At 40.6% G+C, this 24,712-nt stretch overlaps 2 protein-coding genes across 4 annotated transcripts in view; one reads left to right on the forward strand and one right to left on the reverse strand.

The window, feature by feature from the left end:
* zmp:0000001088 (trypsin) overlaps positions 1–24,712 on the reverse strand; it is an 88,401-nt gene that overhangs the window by 36,663 nt on the left and 27,026 nt on the right. Inside the window, exons 2-4 of one of the 3 annotated variants that reach the window (XR_009656116.1) lie at positions 10,872–10,924; positions 10,665–10,779; positions 10,163–10,494 (exon numbers count right to left, since the gene is read on the reverse strand). The exons of 1 other annotated variant lie outside the window; for it this stretch is intronic. The gene's annotated coding sequence lies outside the window, so the exon portion shown is untranslated. Of the gene's footprint in view, positions 1–10,162; positions 10,495–10,664; positions 12,258–24,712 lie in introns of those variants that run through there. One more of the 3 variants, XR_009656117.1, reaches the window with a different exon arrangement.
* On the forward strand, positions 1,682–18,100 carry LOC132896635 (trypsin I-P1). Its single transcript, XM_060937614.1, has 6 exons — positions 1,682–1,706; positions 2,012–2,080; positions 2,453–2,603; positions 4,241–4,382; positions 5,728–5,985; positions 17,657–18,100. Exons 2-6 carry the CDS (start codon positions 2,029–2,031, stop codon positions 17,813–17,815), a joined length of 762 nt encoding a protein of 253 aa, XP_060793597.1. The 5' UTR covers positions 1,682–1,706; positions 2,012–2,028; the 3' UTR covers positions 17,816–18,100.

Genomic DNA, 24,712 nt, shown 5'->3' on the forward strand with positions numbered 1-24,712 from the left:
ATTAAATGGCTCTCAGTGATTTAGTTAATTATCTCAATGCAGTCAAGTGTCATTAATTCATTGAGCCTTAGAGCAATGACATCTTCAACTCCGCATCTCAAAATTGTGATATTATACAAAATAAAAGCAGGTGTTTTGACCAATAATCTGTAATGGTAGAATATTTTTAAGTGTCTTTTTTATGTTTTAATATACATTTTAATAGCAGCTGCATGTGCGGAAATTAGAATTCTGTTATTTGATGGGTTAAAGTGGAATTACCCCACTGGACCCTAAACAATGGCAAGATATACAGTAGAAAGAGTGAACACAAATAAACACAAGGTTGGAGTAACACAAGCAGTCTCTCAAGCTACAACTATTACAATCTCATAAGCCAAGAAGGCTAATTTGCTATAATAATAATAATAATAATAATAATAATACATAAAGAAAACTGTGATTTGTATGTCATTATGGATCATACATCTTCACAGAAGGTAAAAGTATGGCAGAGGAGAGCATTTTAGAGAGGCATACATTAGCATAAAAAAAATGGTACTCAAGTGCTAAGGGTACCCAGGTGCTCTTGACATCCATCCATTATCCATAACCACTTATCCTGTGCAGGGTCACGGGCAAGCTGGTGCCTATCCCAGCTGAATATGGACGAGAGATGGGGTACACCCTGGACAAGTCACCAGATTATCACAGGGCTGACACATAGAGACAAACAACCATTCACACTCACATCTACGGTCAATTGAAAGCCGCCGATTAGCCTAACCTGCATGTCTTTGGAGCATAGGGGAAACCAGATCACCTGGAGGAAACCCACGCAGACACAGAGAGAACATGCAAACCCTTCACAGAAAGGCCCCCGTCAGCCGTTGGGCTTGAACCCAGAACCTTCTTGCTGTGAGGCAACAGTGCTAACCACTACACCACCATGCCACCCATTGATTTTAGTCTTATTACCAAATAATGATTGTACTGTCTTAAAATTAGGGTCTGAACATAGATCCTGATGTAAGTATGCAAAGTTCTACTGGTTTGTCACAGTAGATCTTCAGCTTAACCTGGAAACACTGGGCATAAATCCTGGATGGGACACCAGTTTATCTCAGTAATACCAAATTCACAGACTAATTTACAAGTAAGGGCTTTTTTTTTTACCCAATCACCTTCTGCAGTGTTTTTGGGAGGTGGGAACAAACCAGAGAACCTTGACAAAATTTAAGTGGACCCAAGGAGAACATGCAAAACTACAAACAGACAGTAACCCAAGTTCAGGATCAAACTGGAGACCCTAGAGCAATGCCGCCCAGAAAACAGACTTTTGAACTGTGAATGTGTTCAGAAACAACTCCCATTAACACATTTTCCCTCTGCACCACCAAGAATTGTTTTACCCCTTTGGCCAAACCCATTATTGTTTCATGACAATTACTTCAATCTCTTTCATGCCTTTCCTTAGTGTTTATCTCTCCTGTGGAGAGGTGTTCTCTCTGACAACACCCACAATCAACAGCGTGAGAGTGAAGAAAGCTCAAAATTGGTCATTGGACACCAAGGGACTCCTACTGTATGTTTTGTCATGTACTAGGTCAATCCCTATGCTAACAAAAGCTATGCACAAAAGATATGGCTCTATTATAAAAGCATTATGGGAAGCTCTTGCAGTCCTATCTGCACATATCCCAAGCAGTTGATTACGAGTGTGTGTGGTGAGTCTTTCAGCTTTTTGTAATAAATTTCTATATAAAAAGTCATATTAAATTTTTGTGTGTAGACTGTGATGGATCACATACTCTTTATTTTGCATCACTTACTGTAATGGAACTACACGCAACTGACAAAAGCCTTCATTTTCAAATGCACGGAGTGATAAATCAGACTGACACTGAGATATGCAGGATACAAATGGACACTCGTGCCACACATCTGCATAGTTGTCTTCATAAATTATGCAATGATATGGTTTCTGCTTGTATGACATTGATATTTTATTATTATTAATTGGTGTGTTCAGCAGCAGGTGCTAACGATATGTCTCAGGTCTGGGAGGTAGTGATCCTAGTCCTAACTACGCTGAGCCAAGGTAGATATTTGAAACCTAAACACCTATCTGTTTTTTTCTTCAATTTAAATGCTATATGTGACTTTATGGAAGGTTGTTGTTGTTGTTGTTGTTGTTTTGAGACCCTAAAATGGGAAACAGTTCTAAAGCATATCAGTCATATCTAAACCTAATAATCATATCTAAATTATAATGGATGGGCAAAATTATTTCAAGATCAATATATGCCCATAGATTGAAATATACTATAATGTTTTAATTCTTACCTGGTGAGACATGAAGATGTTAGCTGTTCCACATGTTCTTCATAATTCACAGGACATAGTCATGGTAATCTCCTGTAGGTCTTGGATGAACTTGCTTTGTGTTTTCAGCCCTCTTTCTGATTATTAGACTCACTGACCCAAAGGATCATTGGGGGCCAAGAAGTCATACCTCATTCCATCAAGTACCAAGCATCTCTTCAATATGAGAGAAATCACTATTGTGGAGGCATCCTGATCCACGAGGAATGGGTGGTGTCTGCTGCCCACTGCTGGAGACCGTGAGTACTGCAGCCATGTTGACCTTACTGTTACATCTAGCACACAGCCTTGTCCAAAGAATTTGATAAGATTCTAAAACTATTAAGACATTAAGCTAAAACCTTTATTACAGTAAGCTGTTAGAAAGTAGTTAAGATAACTTATAACAACGTATATAGCAACAAAAGTACAAGTCGAGGATTTTTTTCTGTATTTAGTGCTGTTACACAAGTGCTCCTTTGCAGAGAGGTAGGTCTTCAGTCTTTGTTTGAAGATAGCCAGTATTTGCACTAGTGGAGCATGCAGGACTGTTTTTTTAAGTCCACAATCTTGCCAACTCCTGCAGACACCCTTGAAAAATCCCACCCAGTCCTGCATAAATTCTTGACCAATCCCACTTGCTCCAGCAGACACTCTTGATCAATCCCAACCAATCTTGCAGACACTGTTGACCAATCCCTTCCACTCTGGGACATACTCTTGACCAATCCCACCTGCTCCTGCAGAATGTTTGACCAATCCTGCCAGCTCACATGTACACACCTGAACAATCTCACCCACTTCTGCAGACACTATTGACCTGCTCCTGTAGACTTTCTTAACCAATCCCACCTACTCCTGCACACATTCTTTCAACAAAGCAATTCTGTTCATTCCTGCAGAAATTTTGACCAACCATGCCCAGTCCCTCTTGACCAATCCCACCTGGTCCTGCAGAAAGTTTGACCAATCTTGCCCACTCTTGCAGACACTCTTGACCAGTCCCACCAACTCTCATAGATACTCTTGACCAACCCTGGCTGGTCCTGCAGACCAGTACCTGCTCCTGCAGATATGCTTGACAAATCTCACCCACTCATGCAGACACTCTTGAACAATCCAATAAACTTCCATAGACATAATAAAGCACTGTGCAAGCAAACAGCCTTACCCAATCCAGTTCTATATGAATGAACATGCACTTTCTTTTTTCCATAATCTTCATAGCCTATCTGACCACTTGCTCCAGACCAGTTGAAAGTAAAAGCACACTTTGAAATGAAGAGTTTAATTGTTATTAAAAAAAAAAAAAAACCAGACAGAACAGGCCTGTACAATACATTTGCACATGCTACTCCTGAGATACCTGTGAACCCTTCTGCCCTCCGGACCTGTCCAATCTATCCTGATGCCCTACTTCTAGTTGGGGTTCTCATCACTTCACTCCTGCTGAGGATGGCCCCATGTGGACTGATGCCCCAAGATGCACTTAGAAACCATAAAAATGGCTCTGGGCTGCAACTGATAAACAGTTTTGCTATGATGACTTAGGACTACAATTGCCATGATAATTTTAGGACTGCAATTGCCATGAACAGTCTTGCACTTCCTCATATCATCTCAGGGAGTTTTTCTTGCCACCATCACCTCTTGCTTGCTCATTAGAAATATATTGATAAATTCATATATGTAAAATTCGTCAAAATATATGTAAAATATTTGTAGAATTTATATATTTCTGTAAAACTGCTTTGTAACAAAATCCATTGTTAAAAGCACAACACAAATACAGTGGAATTGAATATGCTCTAAATCTGTCCAAAATGATATCTGTTTCAAGATCAAAGGTTGATTTTTTTTTTTTTGCATAGTAATTGGCATATTCTCTATTTAATAGGAGCAGCATCATTCAGGTGGTTCTGAGTGCACATAATCTGATGGCTGAGGATGGATCTGAGCAAGTTTTCAATGTGTCCAAGATCATATCCAACCCTACCTACAACCCGAAAACATACAATAGTGACATCATGCTCCTGAAGGTGAGCAGTGTCATATAGGTCTTTTATTTTTAGTATCCTAGTTTAGAAAGGGGTGGTGCAGTGGTTAGTACTGTTGCCTCACAGCAAGAAGGATCTGGGTTCAAGCCCAATGGCTGACAGTGGACTTTCTGTGTGGAGTTTGCATGTTCTGTCTGTGTGGGTTTCCTCTGGGTGCTCTGGTTTCTCCCAAAGATATGTGGTTAGATTAAGGTGACCAGATTTCTGAGAAGAAAACTGGGGACATTTTCAGTTCGGCGGTGAAAATATCTAATGTTTTCATCTTTGTAATAAAAAGGGGGGGGGGCATTTCTGGTTTTCAAGCACTCCACTAAAAAGTTGTTCCTCAGCTCCACCAATCAAAATACTGGAAAGGCGATCACCAAAGATATTCTAGAGCATCTCTAGTATTGGCCTAAGCCCATCTTAAAGTGAACCACAAAACAAATACACAAGGCATCTGCTGAAATCTGGTAGATGTTTCAGTCTGGTTTTTTCAGTCTGTTTTTTTTTGTTGTTGTTGTTGAAGGTTTGTTTGTTTGTTTGTTTGTTTGTTTGTTTGTTTGTTTCCCGGGTCTGTGGTTAAAAATGGGGACATTTCCGGGGACAGCTCCAGCTGGGAACAGGCCACCAAAAACGGGGCTTGTCCCTGGAAAACAGGGACGTCTGGTCACCTTAGGTTAATTGGCTACTCTAAATTGCCTGTATGTGAATGGTTGAGAGGAGTAAACCTCTGTAAATAATCCAGTGGAAGGCAACAGGAAACCACTACTGTAATCCTTCCCTAGAAACTTGGACCTGCCACCAGACAGAACATTTAAAAAAAAATTTCAGAAAGGTTGAAATCTGATAGTTTGTCAAGCATTGCCTGCAAATCCGGAGTGAGAATTACAGGGAGTTGTTAGAATTTTGCCAGAAAGATGTGAAATTACATTTTTAAACATTCCCAGAGATTGAATTAATATAGCAAACTAGCTTAGTCATGTAAATTAAATAAAACTGTGTTAAATGCTATACAGGTATTTCGCTCACCAGTAAACTTTCGCTATCTATTAGCACCAGCAGGTTAACGTATACTTGCTACTTGCTAAGAGCTAAGGACTGTGTTGCTAGCTAGCTAGGTTTGTCAATCAGTTTCTCATTTCTAGCTAAGCTGCTGTTGTGCTTTTTATGCCAGCTACAGGGAATAACATATGGTGATCCTGAGCTGTGAAGATTGCATCTCTTTATTCCCACATCCCTCTTTTCTCTAAAGGCTGGTTGTATTGTGTCTCATGATTATACGTCAAGGTTCTTGGAACCCCATAGAACATGTATTTGTATCTTACAATTGTGCTGTATTTCGCAGCTGAGTCAACCAGCTGTTCTAAACGCATATGTCCAGCCGGCTCCTCTCCCAGATGAGAGTACACCTCTGCTAGTTGCTGGAAATACCTGCACAGTGAGCGGCTGGGGCGTCACACGCATCTACAGCTTCTACCTGTCCCCCGTGCTCCGTGCTGTGGATGTGAACTACATCCCCATCTGCCAGTACTACTACCATTTCAGGGTCAATGGGAACATGATATGTGCTGGATCTCACTTCGGAGGCAAAGACTCTTGCCAAGTAAGGCAAACCCTATTTCAACTATCCTACCCTACCATTCTATGACAGATACAATAACAACCTTTTTTTCCTATGGTTAAAATAAACCAAACCCACTTTTAACAATCTACAAAACACTTTGTCAGGCACATGACACAATAATAACATTTTTCATAGCTAAAGTACAGTAAAGCAAGCCCCTATTATAGTATAAGCTCCTAATTACAATTGATTGGGATTATTTGAGGTGATGAAAATTCATAGTATATTCTATAATCATATGTTTACATATAAATATGTACAGTATTTTACTGTATATACTATCACAGGCTTCATGGACTATGTAATCATGTAACAGTAATATTTGTGTTTGTTGAAGCTTTGACATATTAATGATAGGTTATTTATTTAACAAATGCAGTGGTAAAGCAGGCATAAAGACGGCTAAAATCTATCTATGCTCGGTCTGTGTGAGTTCCTCACAGTTGAAACACAGTGAAAGTCATGTTTTAATCAAGTTGCATAGCTATGTGTTGTAATGAGTAATACTATCTGTCAAAATGTCTGATGTTCTGGCTCTGCAGTCAGAGTTAAAGCAACATTAAGTAGAATTTTTTTTACCTTAAAATATCAGCTTCAAAATTATTTTGATGGTACATTGATTTCTAATAGGGAGAAGGATTTGTCTTCCATCCCAACTCTATGCCTGATTCAATAGTTATAGCACTATGTAACTTTTTTGAGCGTCCTGGCGAGAGCTCTGATGAGAACCGCGTAATGCTTTATGGCACCATGTAACACACTAAAAACTATGAAGTATTAGCTACCTAATAATAGTCCTCAGTTTCCCCAAAGCCTCTGAAAGGTAGACTGACATTCAGATTTTTCAAGTTTAAGTCATAAAAATAATTTTCCCTGACACCCAATTATTTTGTTTAGTGAACCAAAAGCTGCTGAATTCAAATCACAGGCTTCCAATTTTATTAGTTTTTTTTAAATAGAACAGTTAATTAATTTAGGGCCACGTGGCCCTAAATTCTCAACTATTTTTCCTGCTTCACCCTGACCCAAATCAAGATACTATGTCATGCATGACATGGTGGGCTTTAAGCCAGTATCTCACTGGGCTGCGACAGCTTGTGACAAATTGCGAATGTCATTCGCGAGAGAGTTTCAAAAGTGTCTTGAAACATTCGCGGGGCTTCTCAATTTCCTTGCATGAGTCGCAAAGTGTCGTTCCTTCGTCGCTGAAATTTTGAACATGTTCAAAAAATTCATGCAACAAAATTTCTCTCAAAATAGCTGCAAATGCGTCGCTGGTGTCGCAAAGCCGTCACGAACCCTTCTCAAGTCAGTTTCCGTGAGACAGGAAGTGTGAGTGTATGGGTAGTATCTCACTGGGCTGCGACAGCCTGCAACTAGTTGGAGACACAACAATTGCGATAAAATATGCGACTATCAATTCAATGTGATTCCAAGTCAAAATTGTTGCTGATTCGCATATTTTATCGCAATTGTTGTGTTTCCAACTAGTCGCAGGCTGTCGCAGCCCAGTGAGATACTACCCTTACCCGTTCGTGCAAGGCATTGTGGGATACAAATTTCAAACAGGAGAGGAAAATGGAGGACGTGAGTGTGCGAATGAAATGTAAAAGACTGACTACAGTAACGGAAAGCGAGAAGAAAAGACGTTATGTTGCAAAGGAAAGGAAACACAGGACCAAACTAATAAAAATCAGCGGTCAGTGAGCTCCTCGGTGTGATCAGCTGTTCGTTTAGCAACAGAATGATGTAACCGTCAGTGCATGGTGAAGGTAAGCCTGTAGATGGAAGTAATGCAATACTGGATGCCACATGACAGAAAAGCCAACAGAAGAAGGAAAAGAAGAAGAAGAAGGTAAACCTGCACATGCGCACACTGGACTTTCTCTGTCTGCTTGACTGTGCGAAGCAAGCGATTTCATGCACATTATTTGCTTTAATCCCCTCAAATTAAATAATTTCCCAGCCACAGAATGGTCTGGGTTTTTTTTTTTTTAGATATTACAGAAATAAACATATAAACATATATCACAATGACCAAATTTCTAAGGGAACAAAATTTCACCGATTTTATAAAATCGAAAGGCCATCTACTTTTAAAGTGCATATCACAGGTAAATTCAGGAGCAAGATCAATGTAATTCTCCTATTTTATATTAAACTTTGGTCAAATATCTGTAACATTCTGCATTCTCTGCAATTTTTGTACTTTGTGCAATACCAGAAAAATTCAGTTGAAATCAAGCCATTTGAGGCGAATTGGTCCGCCTCTGAAAAAACTTGGCATTTGGATTTCCCAGGAAACATTGATTTTCGTGACATCACGAACGGGACGCCTCCTTCTGAATCCTACGTCAGCGCTGGTTTGTTTATGAGAAAGCGACCTGGTGGTTTTCTGCAAATTTCTTCAACGTTATCACGTAATTATTAAAATGGTTAACAGACGTATCGTAGGAGGGTGTAGCAACACCAATCTTGATGGGATCAGTACTCATCATTTTCCAATAGACCGGACAATGAGAGAGAAATGGGAGCGCTTGGTGTACACAGGCTGTGCACTGAAACTGCGCAAAGATCTCGCAGCCTGCTGGCGCTTCCGCAGATAACGTCACAAATCTGGCTCCAGACTCCCTTGGGATTTTTCCAGATGCATTTTGTTATTTTATTTTTTTCTGCTGTAGACAGATGGCCTTGTGCAAAATTACTAGTCTGGCTAACGCGACTGCAAAGCTCTACGAGCTTTGTGTCCTCGTGTTGCGTCACGCTTAGGATGGGCGGGCCCAGGCTACAAAATTACTCTTCTGGATGAGTGTGTAAAGCGACATACTTTCATTAAAAAAAATGAAATTGGTCCAGAATATGCGCTTTAATGCTAAGATCATCTTAACTAGGAGAGAGAGTGTTCATTGTGCTGCTCGGTCTACCATTTAACGATGATCTTTGTGTTGTGATGCTTTTGGGAAACACGGCATAGGTCAGTTCTGGACATCAAGGCAAAAGAGAGCAGAGGTGGACAAAGTACCTAACTTCATTATTTAAGTCAAAGTACAGATCCCACTGGTCAAATGTTACTCCAATACAAGTCAAATTTTTACTTAAGTTAAAGTACTGAAGTACTTGCTTTTAAAAATACTTAAGTATTAAAAGTATATTTTCTGTCAATGCATCATTGTATTATTGCCACAACACTTACAAAACCTAACGCTTCTTAAGCAACTGACTAACTTGTAGAACCTGTAGAATAAATAGAATAAACACCTGGAAGAATGTTACAAAATGAAACACAACTGAACTGAAAAAGAGCCATTGTCATTTTCATTTTTTTTTTTTTTAATTGTAACACTCGTCCCCACCCCCACAAAGCAGCATGGTAGTGTTCTGACCCAGCTCTGGCAGTGTGTGCACACGCATAGATTTACATAGAAGACTAGATGCCTCGTCCCCGTTGCCCGTCAACGAAGTCGAACGTCCGCACATGGCGGCCATCTTACCTCAGACAGCTGGCTTACTGATTACCTTGTGTTGGTAGCGATATGTACTTTTCAGATGACCGTAACTTCCTCAAATTTCAATCGATATTCAAACGGTTTGGTTTGTTATATAACAAAAACAAATGGAAGTATGTATTTATGATATTAATGATGAATAATCATTTTATGTTTTAAAAAAATACGCATAGCTTGGCGAAAATATTTCAGGCTACTACAGACTGTAAGACAGGATGCATGCTGAAATTCCTCTGCTGTGAGAAGCCTAGCACTGCATACTTATGGATAACTGCGGCCTTAGGACAAATAACCATACAATTTATTTCCAATTTTTAGTGAAAATATTTTTACATGTGATAGGGCCGTAGGGGAAGCTAAAGTTAAATAAACAGCTTACTCACTTCTGAAACTTCAGAAATACTTCATCCACCTCAAAAACCTAATGCACTCACATCATAGCATAATAACAAATGTAAACTCACATCATAGCATAATAACAAATGCACTGCCCGAGTAAGTAATAGTATAAAACAGTGACAGTGACTCACGGTAGTTTGTGACAAAAAAAGCATTTAATTAATCACATGTGGTTATACTTCCAAGGATAAAAAGATATCTTTACATTTACAAAAAGAACATTCAAAGCTGATTATTATATCAAAGTCAATATATGTTAGCACAGAAGACTAAAATTTCATTTGACTAGACTCCAATGTGCAGTTAAAATAAAACTAAACATACTGATATAAACATCTACAGTTAAAACATACACAGACACACACATCATCTTGTCATCAAAGTCAGTACTTTGATTTCCTGTAAATCATAATGTGAGTGCTGGGCTGTGCTGTGCTTGCGTAAGTCTTCATACCCCTTGAAAATTTTTACACTGTATATTTGGCTAATGCCCTTTAAACAGTACTGCTTTGTTGTGCTTCTGTCTCATGCTGTTGTTCTGTAAGGAAAGGGTTGTCATCTTGGCAATGTGGTGGAGTCTAAGCTTAAAAAATAGGGACACAACCAGTGTTAGCAGAGGTACGATTTTAGCATGTTCAAGCACCCAGAATTACAACCACATTAATAATGTTTTAAGAAATCAAACCATTTGTATATACGTCAAAATTTCAGCGAGATAAGAGTATAAACATTTAAGCACCTCAATGGTCTTACCTCAGTTTACCTCAGTGTACCACAAATTCTGTGGAAAAGCTTGTCTGTGGTAAGATGGCCGCCCTGTGCGGACGTTCTGGAATACGCGGTGAGGAATCTAGTCTTCTATGTAAATCTATGTGCACACGTGCATGTGTATGTTAATCATGAAGACAGTGGAATAGCTGTAAATGCAGCTTGCTCAGAAAATAAAAAGGACAATCCAACCTGCTTAAAACCCAGGTCCACACCTCGAGCTTAATAACTGCCCAACAGCAACACTGCTTGAAGCAAGACAAAACAAAAAAGTGCAAGACCATCATCTGATTATCAAAACAAAAAAATCCAGCAATTTGTTGTGACTGACTAGTACAATACTGTCCATCTCACAGGTCTCACGTGCGCGCCTGTGCAAGTGTATGTATTCAAACACGTATGAATCTGCCTGTGGAATCATGGTGGTTTAATGTTAAGCTAGCTAGTCAGTGAAGCTCCACCTGACATGCTAGCAAAATCTTTTCAAACTCAAAATCATATTGGGTAGCTAATGTTACTAGAAAAGAAAGATTTCTACATTTTGTTTATTTGGCAAGATTATGCTAAAACATATTTCTGAAAGCACTTCAGATAAGTTAATGTTATTCATGTTAGCGTAACTCCGTTTTTACATGCTAACTAACAGTGTCCAAGTTAACTAGCTATGTGTTATCGTTAACCATGGGCAAGGCTATGGCAACTTGGCAGAAAAATCCATAGAAAGTCATTTGACTAACCAGACTGCTTAGGTATTGCAACATTATTGCTAGCTCTAAAAGCACACACAACTTCATTCCAAACTTTCTCTTGGAATAAAATGTTTGCATCCCTCAATATGCTTCCGCAGGTTGGACGGCGAGTTTTTATAGGCTGTGATGTGTTCCGTTTTAGGCAAACATTTAAAATGAAACAACTCTTTATTCCTTTCAGAAAACTGAAACATGGGTTCTAGCTATAGAACCGTGGGTGCGTGCATTCCCCAGAAGAACCACCTCCTTCCATTCTGCCATCAACTGATCGTGTTATATAATGCTGCGGAGAAATCATTGATCTTGATTTTATTCAGTCTATGAAGGTGACATGACCCTACTGATTACTGATAGACTGTCTCAGTGTCACCTGCGGAAAAAAACAATCACATTTTAGAAAAGAAAAAAACATCCACTTTCAAAGCCACTTCATAGTAACAAGTAATGAGGACCTTGATAGAAATATAGTGGAGTAAAAAGTACAATATTTGTCTTTCAAATAGAGTGAAGTTAAAGTCATAAGTTGCCAAAAAAAATAATCCTCAAGTAAAGTACAGATACTCAAAAAAGTGTACTTCAGTACAGTACTCAAGTAAATGTACTTCGTTACTGTCCACCTCTGAAAGAGAGAGTGGCCGAGCAAGAAACTGGAAAAGAGTAAATATTGGACTGGCTTTTCCTCATTGGCGAGAGCTAAGAAAGATAAAAGGCTGAAAGACAGATGCCGACCTGGGCTTCTTTCTGTTGGACTAGTAAGTAATATTACTTAGCTGCCTTGCTATGTCTTGTATTGTTGCACTTGCTTGATGTTTGGCTGTGTTAACAAAGTTGTCGAGTCATTAATAATAATAATAATAATAATAATAATAGCGCTGTCGCCTCACAGCAAGAAGGTCCTGGGTTCGAGCCCCAGGGCCAGCGAGGGCCTTTCTGTGCGGAGTTTGCATGTTCTCCCCGTGTCCGCGTGGGTTTCCTCCGGGTGCTCCGGTTTCCCCCACAGTCCAAAGACATGCAGGTTAGGTTAACTGGTGACTCTAAATTGACCGTAGGTGTAAGTGTGAATGGTTGTCTGTGTCTATGTGTCAGCCCTGTGATGACCTGGCGACTTGTCCAGGGTGTACCCCGCCTTTCGCCCGTAGTCAGCTGGGATAGGCTCCAGCTTGCCTGCGACCCTGTAGAAGGATAAAGCGGCTAGAGATAATGAGATGAGATGAGATGAGATAATAATAATAATAGCGCTGTCGCCTCACAGCAAGAAGGTCCTGGGTTCGAGCCCCGTGGCCGGCGAGGGCCTTTCTGTGCGGAGTTTGCATGTTCTCCCCGTGTCCGCGTGGGTTTCCTCCGGGTGCTCCGGTTTCCCCCACAGTCCAAAGACATGCAGGTTAGGTTAACTGGTGACTCTAAATTGACCGTAGGTGTGAATGGTTGTCTGTGTCTATGTGTCAGCTCTGTGATGACCTGGCGACTTGTCCAGGGTGTACCCCGCCTTTCGCCCGTAGTCAGCTGGGATAGGCTCCAGCTTGCCTGCGACCCTGTAGAAGGATAAAGCGGCTAGAGATAATGAGATGAGATGAATGAATAATAATAATAATAATAATCTCAATTTATATAGCGCTTTTCTCCAAACCCAAGGTTGCTTTACAATTATCTCATCTCATCTCATCTCATCTCATCTCATTATCTCTAGCCGCTTTATCCTGTTCTACAGGGTCGCAGGCAAGCTGGAGCCTATCCCAGCTGACAATGGGCGAAAGGTGGGGTACACCCTGGACAAGTCGCCAGGTCATCACAGGGCTGACACAGACACAGACTACCATTCACACTCACATTCACACCTACGGTCAATTTAGAGTCACCAGTTAACCTAACCCTGTGATGACCTGGTGACTTGTCCAGGGTGTACCCCGCCTTTCGCCCGTAGTCAGCTGGGATAGGCTCCAGCTTGCCTGCGACCCTGTAGAACAGGATAAAGCGGCTACAGATAATGAGATGAGATGAGTTAACCTAACCTGCATGTCTTTGGACTGTGGGGGAAACCGGAGCACCCGGAGGAAACCCACGCGGACACGGGGAGAACATGCAAACTCCACACAGAAAGGCCCTCGCCGGCCACGGGGCTCGAACCCGGACCTTCTTGCTGTGAGGCAACAGCGCTAATCACTACACCACTGTGCCGCCCGCTTTACAATTATAGGGAGAAAAAAAAAGTTAGTTAGTTTCCATTTCAGCAGAGGTTTAGCCGCTAGCTACATCTTGAGGTGATGTTAGCAAACTTACTTGGTAACACTTGGACATAAGTACTGATAATAAGATTGCTGTCTAGCGTCGCTGGCTAGCTTGCCACCCAAGTTGGCATCATTTTGTGTTGGAGGCATCCAGGTTTTGTAAGATTAATTTAGTTGACTAGATAGATTTGTCACTGTTATTGTTCTGATGACATTAGCTTGGCATGCTAATTTTCTGAGTTGTATGCAATATTTGTGCAAACTTTGACAACTGCATGTTGACTTCAAGACATAAGTTTTGAAGACATAACATTGTTATGACACCACCGAGTTTTTTTGTGGTTAGTATGTACATCTGACAAGATTGTTACATACTGTACACCATATCATGTCGATTCCACGCATACTCTACTTTCAAACAAATAGCAAGCAGTATATATGACTTGAAAATGCAAACATGGTATTGAAGCAGAACTAAAGCTTTCTGTCCTTCTTTTTTATTACTCATTTTGTGATGTGAGTGTTCATCTCCAGTGTCATAATAAATAAAACTATGCAGTTGCATTTGTGTAAAATCCTGTAATATTTCTCTGCCTTGTCATTCCATACTTACCAACTCTACCGATTCACGCGGTAGTCTACTGCTTTTGACAGGTGAGTACCGCTGATCGCTTTTAGTTCGAAAAACTACCGTGGTACAAAATAATCGGTGAACACTGTTGGATTCACTCTTCTGATCTCGCTTCAGCTGTTTTCAGCACAGGGATACACATACAGTATATAGCATCAAATAGTCATATTAGGTAAAGCCGAGAGCCAATGGAACGGTGCAATAATTATGTTGAATCTAAATTGTATCGCTCCATCACGCCATTCCATTGCTTCTCGTTATGGTTCTAGCCAGTCGGCAATGAGGTCACATATTACAACAAATTGCCCCAGTATGCGTAAAACTCAAACATTCTCTGGTGATCGCGAACAATCAAAACTCTGAAGAAAAAAAAAGATTCGCCATGAGAAGTTCAAGGCCACTTGGTTATGAAATCATCCAGCATCAAAGCATTGAGGCAAGATGAGAAGTGGCATTTTGGGAAGTACATCAGTCCGATTTCTCAATCTATAACGATTGCTTCAAATATTGCACTTAAAATGCAGGAAATGCACCATTTTACACCACCTACAGTGGTGCTTGAAAGTTTGTGAACCCTTTAGAATTTTCTATATTTCTGCATAAATATGACCTAAAATATCATCAGATTTTCACACAAGTCTTAAAAGTAGATAAAGAGAACCCAGTTAAACAAATGAGACAAAAATATTATACTTGGTCATTTATTTATTGAGGAAAATAATCCAGTATTACATATCTGTAAGTGGCAAAAGTATGTGAACCTCGAGGATTAGCAGTTAATTTGAAGGTGAAATTAGAGTCAGGTGTTTTCAGTCAATGGGATGCCAATCAGGTGTGAGTGGGCACCCTGTTTTATTTAGAGAACAGGGATCTATCAAAGTCTGATCTTCACAACACATGTTTGTGGAAGTGTATCATGGCACGAACAAAGGAGATTTCTAAGGACCTCAGAAAAAGCGTTGTTGATGCTCATCAGGCTGGAAAAGGTTACAAAACAATCTCTAAAGAGTTTGGACTCCACCAATCCACAGTCAGACAGATTGTGTACAAATAGAGGAAATTCAAGACCATTGTTACCCTCCCCAGGAGTGGTCAACCAACAAAGATCACTCCAAGAGCAAGGTGTGTAATAGTCGGCGAGGTCACAAAGGACCCCAGGGTAACTTCTAAGCAACTGAAGGCCTCTCTCACATTGGCTAATGTTAATGTTCATGAGTCCACCATGAGGAGAACACTGAACAACAGTGGTGTGCATGGCAGGGTTACAAGGAGAAAGCCACTGCTCTCCAAAAAGAACATTGCTGCTCATCTGCAGTTTGCTAAAGATCACGTGGACAAGGCAGAAGGCTATTGGAAAAATGTTTAGTGGACAGATGAGACCAAAATAGAACTTTTTGGTTTAAATGAGAAGCATTATGTTTGGAGAAAGGAAAACACTGCATTCCAGCATAAGAACCTTATCCCATCTGTGAAACATGGTGGTGGTAGTATCATGGTTTGGGCCTGTTTTGCTGCATCTGGGCCAGGACGGCTTGCCATCATTGATGGAACAATGAATTTTGAATTATACCAGCGAATTCTAAAGGAAAATGACAGGACATCTGTTTATGAACTGAATCTCAAGAGAAGGTGGGTCATGCAGCAAGACAACGACCCTAAGCACACAAGTCGTTCTACCAAAGAATGGTTAAAGAAGAATAAAGTTAATATTTTGGAATGGCCAAGTCAAAGTCCTGACCTTAATCCAATCGAAATGTTGTAGAAGGACCTGAAGCGAGCAGTTCATGTGAGGAAACCCACCAACATCCTAAAGTTGAAGCTGTTCTGTACAGAGGAATGGGCTAAAATTCCTCCAAGATGGTGTGCAGGACTGATCAACAGTTACTGGAAGCGTTTAGTTGCAGTTATTGCTGCACAAGGGGGTCACACCAGATACTGAAAGCCAAGGTTCACATACTTTTGCCACTCACAGATATGTAATATTGGATCATTTTCTCAATAAATAAATGGCCAAGTATAATATTTTAGTCTCATTTGTTTAACTGTGTTCTCTTTATCTACTTTTAGGACTTGTGTGAAAATCTGATGATGTTTTAGGTCATATTTATACAGAAATATAGAAAATTCTAAAGGGTTCACAAACTTTCAAGCACCACTGTATATTTTATTTTCTGGGGAGGGGGCTACCCCCAGACCTCTATAGAAGGGCATGACTGAGTCATGCCATCTGATCTACCGCTTTTCATTCTCTGGAGGTTGGCAAGTATGTAATTTGACATGGTTCTTTGGTTTCTGACGTTGTCTTTGCCTGTCTACTCCAGAGTAAATACCGTAAGAAAGAAAGAAAGAAAGAAAGAAAGAAAGCACAACTTTATTCATCACACACTTATTGTTGTGTTAATGAGTGATTGTTGCCCCCTACTGTTCTGGAGAGTCACGTGTGGTACCCTGTACATGTTGGGCATGTTTGAGTAAACCTGGAGACCCTCCATGTTAACGGTTGTCGTCATTCTTTTTAGTTATTAGACTGCACCTAATAACATAACACTTATGAAATTCCTCTCTGCATTTAACCCATCTGAAGCAGTGAACACACACACATGCACACACATGAGCAATGAGCACACACACATACCCGGAGCAGTGGGTAGCCATGCTAACAGTGCCCGGGGAGCAGTTCGGAGTTAGGTGCCTCGCTCAAGGGCACGTCAGCCCAAGGCCGTCCCATATTAACCTAACTGCATGTCTTTGGACTGTGGGGGAAACCGGAGCACCCGGAGGAAACCCACACAGACACGGGGAGAACATGCAAACTCCACACAGAAAGGCCCCTGCCGGCCGCTGGGCTCGAACCCAGAACCTTCTTGCTGTGAGGCGACCGTGCTAACCACTTACACCACCATGCCGCAATGCATGGTTTGTCCTTTTTGTCTGTTTATTTCTTGATAAATAGAAGAGAGAATCTGTGCAGCGAATGTCCAGTATAAAACCAGCTTTACTGTTGTCTGTGAGCTTATGTTTTTTACATAACGGACTTGTCTGTGTGAATGAGTTAAAGCTGCCCAGTGGCCACAGTACCTACAGAATACAATGGTCACAGAATTCAGTGTTACACTGATGCTTCCGTATCCTTCAGTTTGTCAACAAATGCACATGTACAGCTGTCCAGGCGGCTCAAAGCATGAATTGTATTTACAACAGTGGTGTGAAAGTGAATTACTCTCCACAACTGTAGGGGGAGCCCAGGAGCAAAAATGCCAATTCTTGCATAATGGAGCTTTGAATCTTTAAATGTAATTTTCTTGCTGTTCACTTTTGAGAGTGAGCTTTTTTTTTTTTTACAAAATATATTTATATTTGTGTTTTCCACAGGGTGACTCAGGGGGACCCCTCATGTGCAATGGCTTTCTGGAAGGCATTGTGTCCTGGGGAATAGGCTGTGCCAATCCCTACTACCCAGGTGTCTACACCAAAGTGAGGAATTACAACAAGTGGATCACTGGGATCATCACAAGTGACAGCCAGTCCTAAAAAAATTAGGAAAAGTTTTAGATTCAGACTAAAATCAAGTCTCAATTATAAGGGGCTTTAAGAATATGCATATAAGACAAAACGCTGGAATCATGTTAATTTAGCTTGATCTGCGGAAAAAAAACAGCCTTGGCATATATCCACATACATAATTCATTAACTAATTAAAGACTACTGAGTTCTGCTGAAACAGCAGTGTCTAGATTAATGATCATATAATGTCAAAGCACATTTTAATTTCATCCTTTTCTGTCATATGCCAGCTTTAATTTGTGAACATGGTGATATGCATGTAGCCTAATGGCTCTTTCTTTCTTTCTTTCTTTCTTTCTTTCTTTCTTTCTTTCTTTCGAATATTTGTAATTGATTATTGTTTATATCTCAGAATAGTATAAATAAAGGTGTTATTTAGGGGTATTGAAGAAAAGAATTACATCATGGTGGTGATTTTTAATATATGTAAACCACTATAGTAAACAAAAAGAAAATCAATCGGGAAAAAAAATCACGAAATTAGGCGCGCACACACACACACACACACACATTCATTCATTCATTCATTCACACTACTTTGTATGGACATGGAGTGTGTGGGATCTGGAACACATTCACTGGATTGTCTTTATAATCAACAAGAATTTGCCTACTCACCATACCAGGGGCGGACTGGCAATCTGTGCGTTCTGGAAAAGTCCAGAACGGCTGTCCGGTCTATGGCTGTCGGCCCTGTTCAATAACCAAAATTTTCAGTCTATCAACTAACAACAGGTGGTGCTAAGATGATAATTTATCCGTCAATCATTATTCCATAGGCCTAAAAGCCAACAAAGAAGAGTAACGTTAATATCTGTCAACAGAAAGATGGCAAGCAGAAAATGTAAGGAGAAAGGTGGATGGGAAAAGTTAAAACAAAAGAAAGTGAAGTCACTTGAAGAAGATGCTTCAAAATGTAGAATGCTCACAGAGCTTTTTGGCAGCAGTGCAACTGCAAGCAGCAGCAGTAACGTTCATGTCACGTTATCACCGAGCGAGACTGAGAACCAGGTGGACATCCAACCTGCCCAACCACATGCTGATGATGACAGTCATGATGAGGGGCAGGCAGCTGAGGGAATTTCACCGGAGGAGGAGGTACCGGTAAGTGACAACGACATACAGTGGGGCAAAAAAGTATTTAGTCAGCCAACAATTGTGCAAGTTCTTTCACTTAAAAAGATGAGAGAGGCCTGTAATTTTCATCATAGGTACACTTCAACTATGAGAGACAGAATGGGGGGAAAGAATCCAGGAAATCACATTGTAGGATTTTTAATTAATTAATTGGTAAATTCCTCAGTAAAATAAGTATTTGGTCACCTACAAACAAGCAAGATTTCTGGCTCTCACAGACCTGTAACTTCTTCTTTAAGAGGCTCCTCTGTCCTCCACTCGTTACCTGTATTAATGGCACCTGTCCACAACCTCAAACAGTCACACTCCAAACTCCACTATGGCCAAGATCAAAGAGCTGTCAAAGGACACCAGAAACAAAATTGTAGACCTGCACCAGGCTGGGAAGACTGAATCTGCAATAGGTAAACAGCTTGGTGTGAAGAAATCAACTGTGGGAGCAATTATTAGAAAATGGAAGACATACAAGACCACTGATAATCTCCCTTGATCTGGGGCTCTACGCAAGATCTCACCCCGTGGGGTCAAAATGATCACAAGAACGGTGAGCAAAAATCCCAGAACCACACAGGGGGACCTAGTGAATGACCTGCAGAGAGCTGGGACCAAAGTAACAAAGGCTACCATCAGTAACACACTACGCCGCCAGGGACTCAAATCCTGCAGTGCCCCCTGCTTAAGCCAGTACATGTCCAGGCCCATCTGAAGTTTGCTAGAGAGCATTTGGATGATCCAGAAGAGGATTGGGAGAATGTCATATGGTCAGATGAAACCAAAATAGAACTTTTTGGTAAAAACTCAACTTGTCATGTTTGGAGGCGAAAGAACGCTGAGTTGCATCCAAAGAACACCATACCTGCTGTGAAGCATGGGGGTGGAAACATCATGCTTTGGGGCTGTTTTTCTGCAAAGGGACCAGGACGACTGATCCGTGTAAAGGAAAGAATGAATGGGGCCATGTATCATGAGATTTTGAGTGAAAACCTCCTTCCATCAGCAAGGGCATTGAAGATGAAACGTGGCTGGGTCTTTCAGCATGACAATGATCCCAAAGACACTGCCCAGGCAATGAAGGAGTGGCTTCGTAAGAAGCATTTCAAGGTCCTGGAGTGGCCTAGCCAGTCTCCAGATCTCAACCCCATAGAAAATCTTTGGAGGGAGTTGAAAGTCCATGTTGCCCAGCGACAGCCCCAAAACATCACTGTTCTAGAGGAGATCTGCATGGAGGAATGGGCCAAAATACCAGCAACAGTGTGTGAAAACCTTGTGAAGACTTACAGAAAACATTTGACCTCTGTCATTGCCAACTAAGGGTATATAACAAAGTATTGAGATGAACTTTTGTTATTGACCAAATACTTATTTTCCACCATAATTTGCAAATAAATTCTTTAAAAATCAGACTGTGATTTTCTGGATTATTTTTTCTCATTTTGTCTCTCATAGTGGAGGTATACCTCATCTCATCTCATCTCATCTCATCTCATCTCATTATCTCTAGCCGCTTTATCCTTCTACAGGGTCACAGGCAAGCTGGAGCCTATCCCAGCTGACTACGGGCGAAAGGCGGGGTACACCCTGGACAAGTCGCCAGGTCATCACAGGGCTGACACATAGACACAGACAACCATTCACACTCACATTCACACCTACGGTCAATTTAGAGTCACCAGTTAACCTAACCTGCATGTTTTTGGACTGTGGGGGAAACCGGAGCACCCGGAGGAAACCCACGCGGACACGGGGAGAACATGCAAACTCCACACAGAAAGGCCCTCGCCGGCCATTGGGCTCGAACCCAGGACCTTCTTGCTGTGAGGCGACAGCGCTAACCACTACACCACCGTGCCGCCCCTGAGGTATACCTATGATGAAAATTACAGGCCTCTCTCATCTTTTTAAGTGGGAGAACTTGCACAATTGGTGACTGACTAAATACTTTTTTGCCCCACTGTAAAACCATAGCATAAAACAGGTTATGTAAAGTTAGTTTTTTTTTTTCTTTTTTATCAGACATCTAGTTTTTGGGTTTGTTTACCTGACATGTTTCAACGTACGACTGTCGTCTTCCTCAGAGTGTCACCGGATGTTATTGGTGACGCATCTTTTATCAGCTGATGTTTCTGAAGGCATGGCCTTCTTGTCTGGTTTGACAGGTCGGTCACGCCTTATACTGTCTGTTCGTCCCCTGCAAGATGGCACTCCAGGTATGGGAGAGCATGTATGCTCCCTCATCCGGTGACACTCTGAGGAAGACGACAGTCGTACATCGAAACATGTCAGGTAAACAAACCCAAAAACTAGATGTCTGATAAAAAAGAAAAAAAAACTAACTATATTTAATATAAGACATAATGAACATAATCGAAAGAGGTTACGTAAAGGCCACTCATAGACCCCTCTCATAGTAGGCCAATCTTCTATTGACTGGATTTGCGGTGTGATGATGAGAAATATGTGGTTTATTGCTGTCAAAACAAACATGTAACTACCAAGCAAGCCAATTATAAATAGATAGGCAAGCACAAATGGCCGCGATTTCATATGTTCACCTCTGCATAATTCATGCAGATTAAGGCCAGAGCATTTTTTAACATTTGGTCTCCTAGTTTGGTCTCCTAGTCAATGCCAAACCAGCTTCACTGGGAGACCAAATTTTAAACCAAGTTATGTCTTATCATTTGGTTCAATCAGTTGCAATTAATTAACCAAGTACAACCCCGATTCCAACAAAGTAAATTGTAAATAAAAACGGAATGCAATGATGTGGGAGTTTCAAAATTCCATATTTTATTCAGAATAGAACATAGATGACATTAAATGTTTAAACAGAGAAAATGTATCATTTAAAGAGAAAAATTAGGTGATTTTAAATTTCATGACAACAACACATCTCAAAAAAGTTGGGACAAGGCCATGTTTACCACTGTGAGACATCCCCTTTTCTCTTTACAGCATTCTGTAAACGTCTGGGGACTGAGGAGACAAGTTGCTCAAGTTTAGGGATAGGAATGTTAACCCATTCTTGTCTAATGTAGGATTCTAGTTGCTCAACTGTCTTAGGTCTTTTTTGTCGTATCTTCTGTTTTATGATGCGCCAAATGTTTTCTATGGGTGAAAGATCTGGACTGCAGGCTGGCCAGTTCAGTACCCGGACCCTTCTTCTACGCAGCCATGATGCTGTAATTGATGCAGTATGTGGTTTGGCATTGTCATGTTGGAAAATGCAAGGTCTTCCCTGAAAGAGACGTCGTCTGGATGGGAGCATATGTTGCTCAAGAACCTGGATATACCTTTCAGCATTGATGGTGTCTTTCCAGATGTGTAAGCTGCCCATGCCACACGCACTAATGCAACCCCATACCATCAGAGATGCAGGCTTCTGAACTGAGCGCTGATAACAACTTGGGTCGTCCTTCTCCTCTTTAGTCCGAATGACACAGCATCCCTGATTTCCATAAAGAGCTTCACATTTTGATTCGTCTGACCACAGAACAGTTTTCCACTTTGCCACAGTCCATTTTAAATGAGCCTTGGCCCAGAGAAGACATCTGCGCTTCTGGATCATGTTTAGATACGGCTTCTTCTTTGAACTATAGAGTTTTAGCTGCCAACGGCGGATGGCACGGTGAATTGTGTTCACAGATAATGTTCTCTGGAAATATTCCTGAGCCCATTTTGTGATTTCCAATACAGAAGCATGCCTGTATGTGATACAGTGCCGTCTAAGGGCCCGAAGATCACAGGCACCCAGTATGGTTTTCCGACCTTGACCCTTACGCACAGAGATTCTTCCAGATTCTCTGAATCTTTTGATGATATTATGCACTGTAGATGATGATATGTTCAAACTCTTTGCAATTTTACACTGTTGAACTCCTTTCTGATATTGTTCCACTATTTGTCGGCACAGAATTAGGGGGATTGGTGATCCTCTTCCCATCTTTACTTCTGAGAGCCGCTGCCACTCCAAGATGCTCTTTTTATACCCAGTCATGTTAATGACCTATTGCCAATTGATCTAATGAGTTGCAATTTGGTCCTCCAGCTGCTCCTTTTTTGTACCTTTAACTTTTCCAGCCCCTGTCCCAACTTTTTTGAGATGTGTTGCTGTCATGAAATTTCAAATGAGCCAGTATTTGGCATGAAATTTCAAAATGTCTCACTTTCAACATTTGATATGTTGTCTATGTTCTATTGTGAATACAATATCAGTTTTTGAGATTTGTAAATTATTGCATTCCGTTTTTATTTACAATTTGTACTTTGTCCCAACTTTTTTGGAATCGGGGTTGTACCATGTAAGTATACATTTAACAAGGAAAACAAAGATCTATATTATAAGATATACACACAAGATCATGTTGGTTAAGAAAAACAAAACTAAAATTTGGTTACTGAGATGGCTGATGTCAGAATCCAATGTCATTAATGTGTAACTTTGAGTGTCTTAAAAATAACATTTGTGCTTGGTAATTGCTCTTGATAGCTGTGTAGTCACTGTAGCGTGTTTGTCTGTATGGTGATTGGTGAACCATTTTGTATCACAGAATATGCCGCAGCGGTGCAGCCACATGGACTCTGGGGCCTGTGATTGTATTGCCCAGACCAGTTGGTCTCCTAGTGGAAAATCCTTAAAAAATGCTCTGGATTAGGCTCTTTACGTTCAAGAGAACCAAAGCTCTACAGTAGCCTATCATTAACCAAAAGTTTGAGGGGGAGAAGTGTTTTCCATTTTGGCACTATTTATCTTTGTCTTCTTTTTCGTGGTGCGTGGTGGAATGTCTGTGGAATAGGCTACAGATGTTGTTTGAAGGATGATTAGTTGAATGGTATCATACCGGTAACTAATCACAGCAGCATTGCATTGTGCAATTTGTTAATAGCCTAATTTTAGATCTGTTTGTCAGGTTTACCTACCAAAAAAATCAGCATAATATTAAAACTATAAAATGTGTCAAGCAGGCTAATTCTTACACAGAATAGACCTAAAAGGCTAAAAATGTAATTGGGATTTAGGAAAAACCTCCAAATCTGTTTTATTCTTCTTGTCTGTAGCCTAGGTATCAAATGCTATGTTTATCCAAAGTTTTGGCTGGTTTTTAAAAATAGAATTTTGAGGTATAAGTACAGGTTTAAAGGTTGTCATTCCAAATAATACCTTGAGGCCTTCTTGTTAATGGCTACTGAAAAAGACATCCTCATGTCCCTGGATAGTGACTGTATCATTGACAGAGTGGCAGAAAACAGTGACCTTCTGAGGAAATTTCTTCTCCCTCAGCACTAATTGTACCAACCTTTAATAGCCAACATTCAGAATGACTGCTCAGTGTAATTATTGTTGGCGAAGTCAGTTACAAAATCAGTGATACAGATTTTTTTTCTCTTTAAAATGCAAGCATAGAAGTGACTGTAAAATAGCAGTATAAAAGACAATGTCTATGTTCATTTTTGTTTAGGAGATGCAAGTGATGTTTAGTCGTTCTTGAATATTAGGTGTTCTTGAATAAACAATCATAAATAGTTCATCTGTGTGGGTTTTGTTATGACAGACAATATACCACTATAGCACTTTACTATAGCACTATAGTATAGTATACTATAGTATAGTGGGCCTATTTGGGGGGAAAGCCCAGGGCCGATTTTTGGTCCCAGTCCGTCCCTGCACCATACGGTAAATCGAGAGTAGGAGTAATGGAACAGCTTTTACACACACTCATCACAGAT

Source organism: Neoarius graeffei, chromosome 13 (genome assembly GCF_027579695.1).
Source record: "Neoarius graeffei isolate fNeoGra1 chromosome 13, fNeoGra1.pri, whole genome shotgun sequence".
Taxonomy (NCBI): Eukaryota; Metazoa; Chordata; class Actinopteri; order Siluriformes; family Ariidae; genus Neoarius; species Neoarius graeffei.